Here is a 14,179-nt window from a genome sequence, read left to right on the forward strand (position 1 = left end):
ATCTCCCCCTCCCTTTCTCCGCTCTCCACCTCACCCACATACACTCTCATCCGATAATCTGTGACACTCACCTGTTTCAGAAGGCCATCAGCTTCATCCAGAATGAAGAACTTGCAGCCCTGAAGTGAGAGTTGTCCCGAGTTGATCAGCTCCTCCATGCGGCCGGGAGTACCACAGACTATATCAATGCCCGCACTGAGGGCAGCAATCTGATCTTTGACTGGCACCCCTCCCACCACAAGCAGATCTCGTACCTTAGGATTGTCCAAATGCTTGCGGAAGAGTTGGATTTGTTTCAGGGTTTGCTCTGCTAACTCACGAGATGGCTGAGAGAGAAGAGAGGAAAACCTGAGAGATATAGCTATATAAATGGTATACTGTGTTGTCATAATCATCATCCCAAAATCACTGCAGAAGAGATGGATTTGCTTTGAGGTCTGTTATGCCAGTTCACGAAGTAGCTATGGAGAAGAAAACTATAACAGAGGTCAGTCAAATATCAATGGCCACCTGATGCTATCAGTATCTATCTATCTTTAACCAGATACCGTACTTTAATCTTGGAGGGATGGCCATGAAAAAATCATCTCCATTTCTTGTCTTTCTCCGCTATTAGGATTGCCCTCTTTCCAACTTACAATACTCACACTCAAATGCATCTCCAACCCATCCATCCGCCTCATTCAGTCTCCCCCTCCCTCCTTTCCCCTCCACCTCACTAAAAGACACTCTCCTAGTCAATGTCACTTTCCATTCTCTCCACATGGCCGAACCATCTCATGGTACTCCTCCTAACACCTTCCAGTACATCTGTATCAACACATACTATGTTTTTAAATTTCCTCATTTGTCTGTATATCTCTTCACCTATCTCCACATTCTCCTTCCAGATTACTAATTTCCACTCCTCAGGCTCTCACTCATAACTTCTATTCTACTGGAGCTCAAGCTTCACTTTCATTCACTTAAATAATTATTAGAATAAAATCACGCAACAGTGCGACAAGGTTGTGTGATGTTCCCATGGCTGTTCAATATATCTATGGAAAGGGGGATGAGAGAAGTAAAATCACGAGTAATGGAGAGAGGGATGGTGTTAGTAATGAATGGTGATGGATGAAGTATCTGAAATTTGCTATAGGCTGATGTTGCAATGCTAATTGCAAATACCAGACAAGAGCTTGGTAGGCTAGTGCAGAGTTTTGTAGATGTCTGTGAGCATCATGCCTTGAGAGTAAATGTAGAAAAGAGTAAAGTGATGGTTACTGAGAGTGAAGGTGACTCCCAGTGTGATGTTACAGTGAATGGAGAGAGACTAGAATTGGTGAGAGAGTTCAAATACCTGCGTACAGTGATGGAAAAGAGAGGAAAATGTGCAAAAGAAGTATACAGTAGTGTGACAGAAGAAAGGAAAGTAGCTGGAGCAATGAAGGCCTTGATAAGAAACAGAGGCTTGAGTGTTGCAGCGACGTGAGGCTTACCCGACGGAGTGTTTGTGCCAACTTTAACATACTGATGTGAGACTATGGTGTGGCATGAAAATGAAAAGTCAAGAGTAGCAGTAGTGGATATGGGACTGCTGAGGAATGTATGTGGAGCAAGGAGAGTGGACAAGATAAAGAATAATATGATTCGTGAATGATGCGGAGTAAAAATGTCTGTGGACACCAGAATCGAAGAGTGTACTGAGAAGGTATGGTCATGTGGAGAGAATGGATGGCAATAGAGTGGTGAAAAAGGTATATGTGAATGAATTTGAGGGAGGGATGAGGCAAAGTAGGCCAGGAAGGTGGAGAGATAGGGTAGATGAGTGTGAGAAAGTGAAATATGGAAGTTGGTGAGACTACGGGACTGACAAGAGATCAAGGTGGCTGGACGAATTTTGTGTGAAGTAGTGCATGATCAGGGATTTGACACCCTTTATTAACGTGACAGCAAACGTGCTGACTCCATCGGATAGGTATATACAAAGCTACAGTATGTGGTGAAACCTTTTGGCTTATCAGATGGAGCCAGGATTTCATGGGCTTGAATGTTGAGTGAATGGAAGTGTGGCCCATTGAACTGGGCGAACTTTGGTTGTCTGGACGCTGCTGCTACTCACCCCGCCCTAGGGTGGCAAAAGAAGTCTGGATGATGATGATGATGATGATGAACAGTTTCTTTCCTTCCACACCAAAATTCCTACTCTTTACCACTTTCCTCAATGAACCAGCAGCGTATTTTCCCTGCTATAACCTGTCTTACACTAAATCCTCTAAACTTCTATCCTTGTTCATCACACTACTTAAGTAAGGGCAATCACATTCGCCATTGCCTGACCATTTCGCCACGCAATGCACTCTATGACTTCACTCCTCATACCTCAATAATAACTGCCTGTGGTGCATTATTCTGGATCTTCTGAGGTTTGTCTCCGCCTTTCATGCCGGAGGTAACAGTACAGTCCTTAGATGCCTCACATACTGCAATATACCCACCACTGGGTGGGTGTTTGAATGCAGTTGCTCCAAAGTTGAATGACATCTCAGCATTCTGAAGAAAATAAACGAATACTGCATTTAGAGATCAAAGACAAGAACTAGCACTGTATACAGCTGGGTACTGTAACAATGCACCCTCACTTTTCTCCTGTTTAACTTGCAACTCTCTGTCCTCCATGTATACAACTAATTAACCGTAGAACTATCTTCCTCCGTCAAGCTCACAGTCTATAATCTCAGTATTTTAAATGCACACACCTAGGAATTACCAAATCTTGAATTTGCTGCTTTCTTCTTCTTCTCCTCCTCCTCCTCCTCCTTTTTTTATATAATTCAGAAGTGAGTTTTCCAGGCCCTAATCCTTGGAATTTTTCTCTTCATTAACCCCTTCTTTACCGACCCCTTTCCCCAGTGTAAACGCTATGTTTACCCCCCATACCGACCTGACAGCTCCCCATCCTGTAATGTAAGGGGTAGTGTATGTTTTTTGCCACGTCCAAACTAATCACTTTTTGTGATTTGTTTGTATACTGATGGTCACATAAACCCAGCATGATGTTGGTAATAAAAATAAAAGATGATGATAAATACAGTGAAATTTCAAATTTCGATGGATATATGTACCTAAAAATCACCACGAAATTCAAATCATCGAAATTTAAACTGAACTTCTTATGGGAAAAATTAGTTTGGGTCTGGAGCCCCCGAATCTAACTACCTAAAATCATGATTTTTTGCCCACACCCCCTGTAAACTTTATGAACTATAATTGTGGTTAAGTAACTGTAGTTCTGCACTGTATTACCATACTGTCGGCAAGTGTATACTTGGTGTATTTCTGCCCTTTCCTGTATCGCCATTTCTCCTTTGGCTATAAAGATTTAGAGGTGCCAGGCTGCTCTCGTACATTGCCACTGCTACCCAAAGAACCACTCTTGCTTGCCATTTTGAAACAGGTAATTTGCAACGAAAATACAAAGAAAATACATACAACTAAATTGCAGTGAAATGCATGTCCACATATGGTTAGGCTCATATTTTTTCTTATAATTTTCCTTCACTTCTAGCATTTTGGTTCACATCAAAAATATTATCTTTGCTTGTTTTGGTTGAAGTCTGGCCCTGAGAGCATCGAAATTCACAAATTTGCATCGAAAAGTAAGGTAGGCAGACCACTCCAAAATGCATTGAAATTTGATTCAGCGAATTCTGAAGTCGAAATTTGAGATTTTACTGTATATGTTTATATATATATAAAAGTTTACATTTGCTAAAGTACTGTTACCCAGGTAACTACTGTACAAACTGGCTTGAAAAAAAAAAAAAGCCATGCACAGATGGATGGCTTGTTTGTTTACCTTGTAAGCTGAGCATGAAGTGTATTTCAGGGTCATGGTCATCTACTGACACATCAGACTCTACTGCATCATAATCTGATACAGCTAAATAAGTATCCTCATGAGGAATAAACTCGTCACTATCAGAGTCTGCCAGAGAAGCCATGAGAGAAAAATATCCTGTACACCCTCTCTTGTGGTCAAGTGCGTGGTAACTGGCTCTCTCATGCAGGCCAAAGGGTGTAAATTTTGCCGTTTGCCAGCGGAAAATATAATACGATATCTGCAGTAGAAATTATAAATAAAATAATGATTGGGCTAAAAGAGGTAACATCACACATAAGTAAGCAAGCCATCTGTGTCACCGCAACTCAGTCATGATGTATCTTATGATGTCAGAATTCATCAGAACTTCATCAGTCTTTGCTGTCAAAACACAGAGCTGTTGCTATCACGAGGTCTTCAGAAACAGCCTTACCGGGCTATCCCGAGGCCCATAAGCTGCCATTCATTAGAGGATGTACCAGCGTACCACGGTTGCAGTTTCGGTGTCTCACAGGTGTTTACAAGTGACGGACGGGGGTACATCAAAACACATTTCCAGTAAAGAAGGGGTTAAAAAAAAAAGGAAAAGTACCACTGCTGTTTGGCAGATCTGCATTAATTTAAAAATGTTTTGGACACATCCTTCATATACAAATGGCAATAAAAGAAATACTTTCTAAAAGTTAAATGGACTTAACACATACGTACCAAGAACCAGCAAGTACCCCCAAATTTATCAACACTATATAACAAATTATTGACCCATGGTCCTTTATCTTCACACCAATTATATGGTAATTGGATACTGGAGAGGGAACCTTGTGGTGCCACCTAATCAAACTAAATCAAACCAAGCCATTCCAAATTTGTTCTAACTTAACCTAACCAACCTTCACCTCACCTAACCTTCTCACCTTCAATACAACAGCAGGGTGAAAGACTGCATTTTTAAATTCAGAGCGTAGGGTGAATGCCTTGCCCAAGTCTGTCCCATTCTTGCTGTAGCGAACTTCCATGTTATCCAAATCCAAATAGCAGCCTATTACGTCACGAAGGCCAAAGGATTCCCCATAATCATCGAACTGCCGGCAGTTTGATTTCTTGCCAGTGCCTCCAAAACCAAAGCCATTCTTGCATGTGCCCAGGTCTAGTGCTGCCTGAAATACATATGTGGAATATGTCATGCAAACTAGTATGCTGAGATGCTTTGGATATGTCATGAGGAGAGGGACAGCGACTGGCTGAAGAGTCACAGGTATGAGCGTGGAGAGAAGAATGACCAGAGGCAGACCAAGCAAGAAGTGGGATGGGGTCCTGCTTGGAAAGCTCTGGAAATGAAAACTCAGGAGGGAAATTACTCAATCTTGAGACATGAAGAACTGCCATTGACTGAAGACTAGAATAGTCAACAGTCCTTAAATGTAAACATCACAATAGTGCTGGAAATAAAAGTAGATGACTGAATTAGGTACCGGTAGTAACATTTCTGATATCATATGAATATTTTTTAACACAAATAAAGATGGCACAGGAGAGAATCATATTAGTTATAGCTAGCATTCTCTGAGAAAACATGACAACAACTAAAGATGATGTGAATAAGTTGGGTTTAAATTCCTCACAATTCACGGTTCAAGCCCTCTGAAGTAAACTTAATCATCTAGCAGTTACTGATGTGAAAAATAATCCAGCCAACTCAATGCAGTTCTCCATAGTGGTATTTGCCCTTCCTAGTCACCCCTTTGGTTGCCTGCACAGGAGGCTTTGTCACACCTTTCCTTGGTGATTAATTTTGCTACACCAAAATACTGAATTACATCATATTTTTTGTATCACTACTGATACAGTTTACATTGGTAACGTAAGAGAATACAGGAGTGTAATATGCAGAATAAATTTCTAGGAAATACACTAGGTGCTACAAAGTTTCTCTCACTCCCTGCCAAGTCCTTGAGTCACAGGACTGTCACTTATATAATCAGGTAGCTCTGATGGGGAAAAAAAAAAAATCCTTATCCCTCAAAACAAGATGGCAGGCTTCAGAGGTTAGGCAGCTTCAGTCTGCAGTCCACCACATTTACATTCAGACAAGCCAGTGGGAAAAAAAACATGAGGATTAGCTCATTTACCTCAATATAGTCCTTTGTTCAATACCAGACTCAAAACTGTACTTTCCCCTCCCCATCATTTACTTGGTTCTCCTCACACCTTGCTAATCTCTCTCTCTCTCTCTCTCTCTCTCTCTGAGGCATCAAGTACCTATACAACCATCCCTCAGCTCTCCGCTATCCCTCAAAAGGAGAAGGATAGACTGCAAAAGAAGTGTACCAATAAATGTCCAGATGAGCCTTGGGCCACAACAAAAACAACAGGTAACTACTGACCTGAGGAGTGGCCCAGCCAACACGACACAGTCCTTCATCCGACACCGTGGCCTCAAAATAGTACTTTCCCTTGCCTGTCACCCCCTTGGTCCCCCTCACGCCCTGCCAAGCCTTTGGCTCACGGGACTGGCACCGCAGCCCATCGGGAGTCACCGCCATCCCAGGGTCACGGTCGAAGAAGCTCAACAGCCAGTGGGGAGCTGCAGAAACAATTTCACATCTGCTTATTTTCACCCGGTGGCTGGGGTTTATCATTTGCATAATACTACTCAGGTGCAAAAGAGGCTGGTCTTCACTGCCTTGAATGTCAGGACTGAGTAGCCTAGTTCCAGGCCCCCACACTCCTGTTTATATGGGGCAAAATGGAATTCAGTGATATTGTTGTATTCGCCTGATGTAACCGAGCCATTCTCTCAACTTGAAGACTATATTCAGAGTTACATGAAATTCATCATCATCATCATCATCATCATCTAATCCAGTATTGCCCCTATAAGGAGTGTACGAGCCTAGGGCTTGGCAAGTTGTCCTGACATTTAACCCCTAGGATACGCAATTCAATCGACCATACCGGCGTGAAAATCTTCATATGAAGCCAATTTTTTTACTCTTACGGAAGTAAAAAGTATTGTGCCCATGGTTTAGAGCTTGCATTTACACACCTTATGCCACAAACCAGAGCATTTTAGACCAACTGGTTCATGAGCTATAGCCCGTCAAAGTTGACAAAAGTTACCCTTCCAGGTAGCACAACTCCAGTTTTCTATGTGCTCCCACCCCATTCCTCCCCTCCCTCCATCCCAACTATTCAGCACTTAGTTCTAATTGGTTGGAAGGGATATACGTCACAATCGGGGAAGAGCATGTTTTCTCCAATTTTTGCCTGAGCCCCTCAATCGATCACATTCAGTATCTTGCATAATCCTAAAAAAGGATCGATTGATCCTGTTAGCACTTTTGAGGTTAAGATGACAGTAACCAGCCTCACTCAACCCTGAGTGGCATTACATAGGCAATAAACCCCAACCATGTCTTGCATATAAACCTGCACCAGCTCAATCCAGCTGGAGCACCTTAATTGCCCACTAAACCACCAGATGCCAGAATTTGGTTATATGGTTACCACCCAGCGCAGTAAATGGTTTCCTTGTGTACAGTAAACCATTTGGCTTGTCACTCTGTGTGGAGTCACCGTGGACAGAAGGATGAGGAAAGAATAAAGGAAAAAAAAAAAGGAGAAAAGGAAGGAGGGAAACAGAAAAGGAAGAGAAGAATGGGTAGTCATCTGAGTGCTGCACTACACTGTGTGGGTGGATGATGGGCATCCCACGTGAAATTCAATGAACTTTAATTATAAGATGGGAATGAGTAAATTCAAACCCTCCACTCTGACTACACTTCATGATCAACTGAGCTGAAAGTGGTTAGGGATCTTTGCCAGGTAAAGTGCACAATGGTTACATGGCAATTTTCCTTCAAGATTTGTTTTGAAGCAACGACACAGAAAGGAGAATGCTATCTCTCTCCAAGTCTCCAGTTCTTCCTTAACACACACACACAAAAAAAACTACAGTAGGAACAAGTATCATCACTGTTAGCCACCAAAGACCTACAATCAATCACCATATACTTTACAACTGCCACCTCCACCTTCTCAGCTGGTAATGAGGGACACCTTCACAAGGTGGCACCGACATGACTGGCCGTGATTAAAAACATTGTCATCTCACACTAATGAAACTCAGCCAAAATAAAACTTAAATATTCCATAATGACTTACAGACTTCCTTGACGACCTTGGATGTCTTGCCCTGTTGGATGTCCTTCAGAGTCTCCCAAACTATCTGCAGAACTGGGAGACAAAATGCTCCTGTCTTGCCGCTTCCCGTCTCTGCGGCCATCAGAACATCCCCACCTCCCAATATGAGTGGCACAGCTTCATTTTGGACATCAGTGGGGAGTCTGCAGAGAAAAATTCATAAACATTGTCCACTACAAAAATCACCTCACTATACTGTACAAATTTTAAGACCTTTCACCAAAAACTAACAAAACTGCACATAGTTATTAAGTCATTTATGAGATATCCTATAACTATCCTTTTTTTGGGTGATGTACACTTTTTAAATATTTATCAACTTGTGGTACTGTATACTTCACTGAGCATATTGTTGATTAATTCTCCATGTCATGTTTTTTTTCTTGTTTACATTCTGGATGCTGCCTCACCTTATCCCTGGGTAGGGAAAAGAGGAGTAGGGATTATGATGATGATTAATTATCAGTACCAGCACATCCCAACCTTCCAAAATGGGTAGTAGCTATTTCATTCTGGATTATGTGTGTGTGAAGTTTGCCTAGTAATTATTCATCATCATCCAGTCATTCAATATAGTGCTGGTCTCAGGTGACTGCCCTTTCCACTCTTCCTTCCTTCTTTTGTCCTTCTGTCCTTCATGCTTTCCTCTTCCTTCTGCCTCCTGGTGACTTTACACTCCCCGTTCTGTCTTTCTTTCCTTCAGTCTTTCCTCTTCCTTCTGCCAATGGGTGAATCTTCACTGAGTAACAAGCCAAACTGTTTCCTGTACACCAAGAAACCATTTACTATGCTGGGTAGTAACCACATAACCAGATTATGGCACCTAGTAGTTTTTAGTGGGTAATTAAGGCACTCCGATCGGATTGAACCTATGCAGGATTATATCCAAAGGGCGGTTGGGGTTTACTGCTCATGTAATGCCACTCAGGGATGAGTGGGGCTGGTCACTCTCATCTTAAATGTCAGGACCAACTTGCCTAGCCCTGAGTTCCTACGCTCCCCATAGGGCAATATAGGATTAGCTGATGATGATGATGATCATAATTATCACTACCATTATCATCATCATCATCCTGACCTCTTTTTACCTACCGTACCCAAAAATTGAGTGAAGTAGCTTAGTCTCCAGAAAACAAAAAATGGGAAAACCAGATTAAAAAAGATAATATGATACTAGTGCTCTTTTTTTTTTCCCCCTCTTGCAAAGCACAACCATGAACATGCATACTGCTACACTACACTACAGTTTTATTTTAGACATCACCCACATGAAAAAATTACATCAGTACTGCAAAACTATTCCTCTACTGTACTTATGAACTTTCAGAGACATGAACTTTTTAATGAATCACTTATTAGTACATTCCCACCTCCCAATGTTTATGGCACTGGTTCACCCTGTACATCTGTGAGAAATTGAGAGAGAGAGACAGAGAGAGAGAGAGAATTTCAGTTATTGTGTAACTCTCTCTCAGTACCAATTTACGATGCAGTGGTGTTGACTGAACAGGGGTGGTGGCAGCCAAGTCCACACAGAGGTGGTCTGCTGTCCTAATTATTGACACAGGTTCAAATCCAAGCTGGGGCAAGAAACAGTTTATTTGATCTGAACTTCATTCATGTGCTCTTAACTGATATACTGTACCATATGACCCACCAACATGTCATAACAACATCCTTGCAACCAGTACACAAGTTCTAAATGAGACAGGCCTAGCATGTAGTAGCAGTAATAGTTGTTCCCTAGGCAGTCTGGCCGAACAGCCCCGGGTCCCTTAGGAAGGCCATGGCCGAGACCGGGCTTTCCCACAGAGCTCTCAAAGAGTGTATGTTGTGTTGTTGGCGTAGGTGATTGTGTGCAATGCAGTCTTCCATAATGTGCTTAATAGTATGGGGTGCTGTGTTGCATCCTGGTCAGGCATCAGCGACGGAGTCATTCAGCCTCTTCTGGTAGCTTAAGAGGGCTGGATGGTGCCCACATCTCAGCCTGGCCAGGTGGACCCTGTCCTCACGAGGAAGATAGGATTCAGAAGGGTGGATGTCAGGAGGCCGTGCATGCTGCTGTGTGTTGTCTTTAAGTGACTGAATGGAGATATTTAATATGGATGGTAGGTATTAGCACTGAAGTGGTGACATGTGGTGTATGAAACTATTGCAGGAATGCTGGGCACAGGGAATGGGCTGCTAAAGCCTATGCCTAAAGTCTTGGAAGGAGGGGAAAGGGGGGTGATTGCAAATAATCCAATATACCTTTACAATAAGGCAGCCCCCAAATCACACCAGCCTTACCTCACTAACACATCACACACAATTCTTCAACATAAACTCAACTGTATGTTTCTGGGAGTGGCAAGCACAGGGACTAGTTTCCTGTGATCCACTCAGTTCACATCCCGATGAGTCCAGTATTGTACTACTATTACAATAATCCCTCGATTATCCGACATAATAGATCCAAAGGCATGTCCGGAAAGTGGATCTGTCCAAATAATGGACTTCTCCCCTGGCCCCCCTTCATACATAACCTAACTTTGAAAGCCACTGTAAAAGGCCACTACAGTACATCATACAACACTTCTTCCTGTTGTTTAACACTACTCTATCTGGTCAAACAGACCACAGCCATGCAATTACCATGGCCAAGCAGACCCATCAACCACAGACAAGCAATCACCACTACAGGGCCATACCATGCAATGACATGAAAAAACATGAAAAAATTGCCTGCACAAGAAAAATGCAATGGGCATACAAAACATAATGGTAAAATGGAATAAAAATCATGGTGAAGTAGAATAAACTCATGGTTTAGTACAGTAAGCTAGAATAACATCAAGGTCAACACTCACGATTCCTTGCACGGTATCGTGCTGAATAACCCGCTAGCTCCTCGACTCTGACTGTTGCACTACGGCTAGCAAAGCTGTTGCACTGCACAGTACATCCAGTGCAGTCTAGCGGCATACGGAACAATCACAAAGGACACCATAACAACTGTCTGAGAGCAGCTGTTCACCACACAGTCACCAGGTGGGAACTGGGAACGACTGAGGGGGTCTCAAGCGGATCCTGGGTGAACTACTAAGCCAGACTGCACAACGTCACTTGGCCATTCCTGCCCGGGCTGGCACAAATATTCGCACGGCCATAATATTCACCCACATGCAAGCACTTTGTCCGGATAAAATGGAAAAATGTACATATCATTGTTTAATACAACCAAAGTACAGCGTCCGGGTAATGGATAGTTCGGATAATGGACGTCCTGATGACTGAGGGATTACTACTACTGCTGCTGCTGCTATCAACACCATACAACTGGGTAAAAAATATATACACAATGAAACTACAGTACTTACGTCCAATCCATTTCATCTACTGCCTTGGCAATCTCTGGCAAAACACCCATCTCTGTCGAAAGAATTAAAATAAGTCAATTCACAAACTTTCAGAGCTTAACAGATTAATATATGTAGGAAAGTTTGGCTAGTATTAATGGTTATACTCAAGGTGTCACTGGCCATTTCACAATACCTCTTCTTTCTTAGTTATTTTGCATATTACACCTGAGTCTCACTTTTATTATTTACTGGTATATGTTTTAAATATCGTGCTACACTGACAAAGTCTGCATCAGTAACAAACATGAGGTTAATGAGGTGTAGTAGTAGTACTGGTACTAGTTGCAACCCAGGTTCATTTAAGTGTGAACCCAATGGATTGCAGCCCAAGGCTGCCCTTCTCCAGTCCACCATCCTTCTATTGAGGCATGGGGAGCAGACTGAGGGGTGTTTATAACTGCAAACTGAGCAGTTCCACTGGCCAGTCATATTGGTCCCATTATATGAAGGTACCATATAAAACTGCAGAATAACTCACTAAGGAAGAAGTACCAGTAATTTCTTGACCACTTGGAATATGGTCCTATGGTACATCATAGTGTAGTTCATTTATGACAACCACATTCTGAGACACAGCTAACATGATTCCAAGGCTGTAACTTATAAATGCTACTTTCACAGTTAGGTTGCTACTGGAGTGGCATCTTCACGTAATGACACTGATATAAATGGGTGGTTCTGCTGCCGATTCTTAAAACTATAAGAACAACCAGATAAGATGAAATGCTCAGCCAATCCCCTGGAGTGTGTGTTTGTACTATTTTTTGTACTAAAACCCTTTAACCAAATCAGTAGGCCTGTTTATCTGGAAACAGTTCTCTAGGGTCACTGGACAGAACCCCATGGGCCCATAAAACCCATGTGTTATTATAATCTGAATGCTACTGCAGGCATTGCACTGCTGTTAATGTGTACTAAGTATGACTGGATATGAAGCTACTTCGGGGAGTGATTTAAATCACATATGAGTAACCCTCTACAGGCAGTGCCTAGACTATAAACCCATTTAACCAATGTGTTACCGAGTGTCATCTGAATTCTGTTGCAGTTGTTATGCTGGCTATGTACTTGGTAGTGAGTGAGGGTGACAAGTTACAAGAGTAACCCTCTATGGCCATTAAACATAACTCCGTATAACTTGTGATACAGTTACAGTATTGTAATTGAACTCCACTGCAGCTACTGTGCTGCTGTAGGCGTGTAATGGGTAGAGTGTTACAAAATAACAATAACCCAAACCCAGATGACACCAAACCTAACCCATCCCATGCTAACCCACTGAGGCAGCACGGTTCTGAATATCTACCCAACACTTGCATAAGCAACGTTGGGTCTGGTTAGTACTTGGATGGGTGACCGCCTGGGAACACCAGACGCTGTTGGCATCCCTACGTGTCCAGTGGGGTTGGTGGAGGATTGGTGCCCCTCCCTGTAAAACAATTAACTCTAAGCGCTTGGCCACCCCATTTGGGATATATGGCGTCTGGCAATGGATGGATGGACTTGCATCACACCCAAACCATCATGGTATTGCATGATGGCTGATACTGACCATCCCCGATACATACTCATCCATTTCACATTTCCATACGAGGACCCTTGGACTCTTTATAGAGTAATCCTTGGTCAATAACTTCGCCACCACATACCCACCTCATTTAAATATCCAGCTTGGTCACTTTATTTTATTAATCAGTGCTACACCCCTGCTAACAGTGCAAAAATAAATGAATGGCCTACCGAATGTAAACACAAGCATGACTTTTTATTCATCATTCATTCATTGCCAGACGCCATGTATCCCACACGGGGTGGCCAAGGGCTTAGAGTTAATTGTTTTACAGGGAGGGGCACTAATCCTCCACCAACCCCACTTGACACGTAGGGATGCCAACAGCATCTAGTGTTCCCAGGCGGTCACCCATCCAAGTACTAACCAGACCCAATGACTTTTTATGCAAATTAAAATTCCAAATGTCTATATGCAAATATTACTTCATCAGTACCAAATATGATTAACAATACCTTCAAATGCTGCCATCGTGAAGTATCTTAGATGCAAAAGAACCTCAATTACAGCAGAAAACAGATGTCTGAACATACAAGGCTGATTTTTCAAGTATCACAACGCGATTTTCTAACATCCGCAAGCATACACTGTTTCACTAGTATCAAAAGCTACTCTCCTTACCTTCGAATGCTGCCATGGTGAAGGGTCTTGTATAAAAAGAACCTCAAATTCCGGAATATATTGTGGTTGAACTGGTACCGGTAGCTGCCACCCACGCTGAGTCGTGACAGAAGAAATAATAAGATGGTTTCGAACTTTCGATACACAATGATTCGGCGATTGAGCCAACTAGTGGTTTCGGAATATCTGTTTCGGCCCCGTAATAGCTTTTCCTTTTAAATTTAGAGAGCTCAGTTTTTAGCTTGTCTCTCTCCTTAGCCTCTTCACCTCCCATAATATTTCCCCTACGTCTAGTATTCTTTCTCCTAGCAAAATTCGGGACCATTTTCCTAATCCTTCACTTCCCTTATTCCTGTATCCTTACTCCCATGTTTTATAAAGGCAACTCAATAATGTGCCCCCTCCCCCCTTTTTTCTTTAGTACTCCTCCCGTGCTCTTTCAGCATCCTTCCTTTCCTTTCTCGCTCATATGTTTTGAGACCACCAAGTTCACATCATCTCTCTATTTCTGATCTGCAC

General features: G+C 42.4%; 1 protein-coding gene across 1 annotated transcript in view; it reads right to left on the reverse strand.

Moving 5' to 3' along the window:
* The window catches only part of Ddx1 (ATP-dependent RNA helicase Ddx1), a 29,506-nt gene extending 15,750 nt beyond the window's left edge, over window positions 1-13,756 (reverse strand). The window contains exons 1-7 of the mRNA XM_080283954.1: window positions 13,661-13,756; window positions 11,428-11,479; window positions 8,030-8,211; window positions 6,250-6,449; window positions 4,780-5,022; window positions 2,365-2,535; window positions 72-326 (exon numbers count right to left, since the gene is read on the reverse strand). Coding sequence (XP_080140080.1) covers window positions 72-326; window positions 2,365-2,535; window positions 4,780-5,022; window positions 6,250-6,449; window positions 8,030-8,211; window positions 11,428-11,479; window positions 13,661-13,676 — 1,119 coding nt within the window. The 5' untranslated portion in view covers window positions 13,677-13,756. The remainder of the gene's footprint in view (window positions 1-71; window positions 327-2,364; window positions 2,536-4,779; window positions 5,023-6,249; window positions 6,450-8,029; window positions 8,212-11,427; window positions 11,480-13,660) is intronic.
* Window positions 13,757-14,179: the final 423 nt, after the last annotated feature.

Source organism: Coenobita brevimanus, chromosome 99 (assembly GCF_032717465.1).
Source record: "Coenobita brevimanus isolate Jiangsu-jjx chromosome 99, ASM3271746v2, whole genome shotgun sequence".
NCBI lineage: Eukaryota > Metazoa > Arthropoda > Malacostraca > Decapoda > Coenobitidae > Coenobita > Coenobita brevimanus.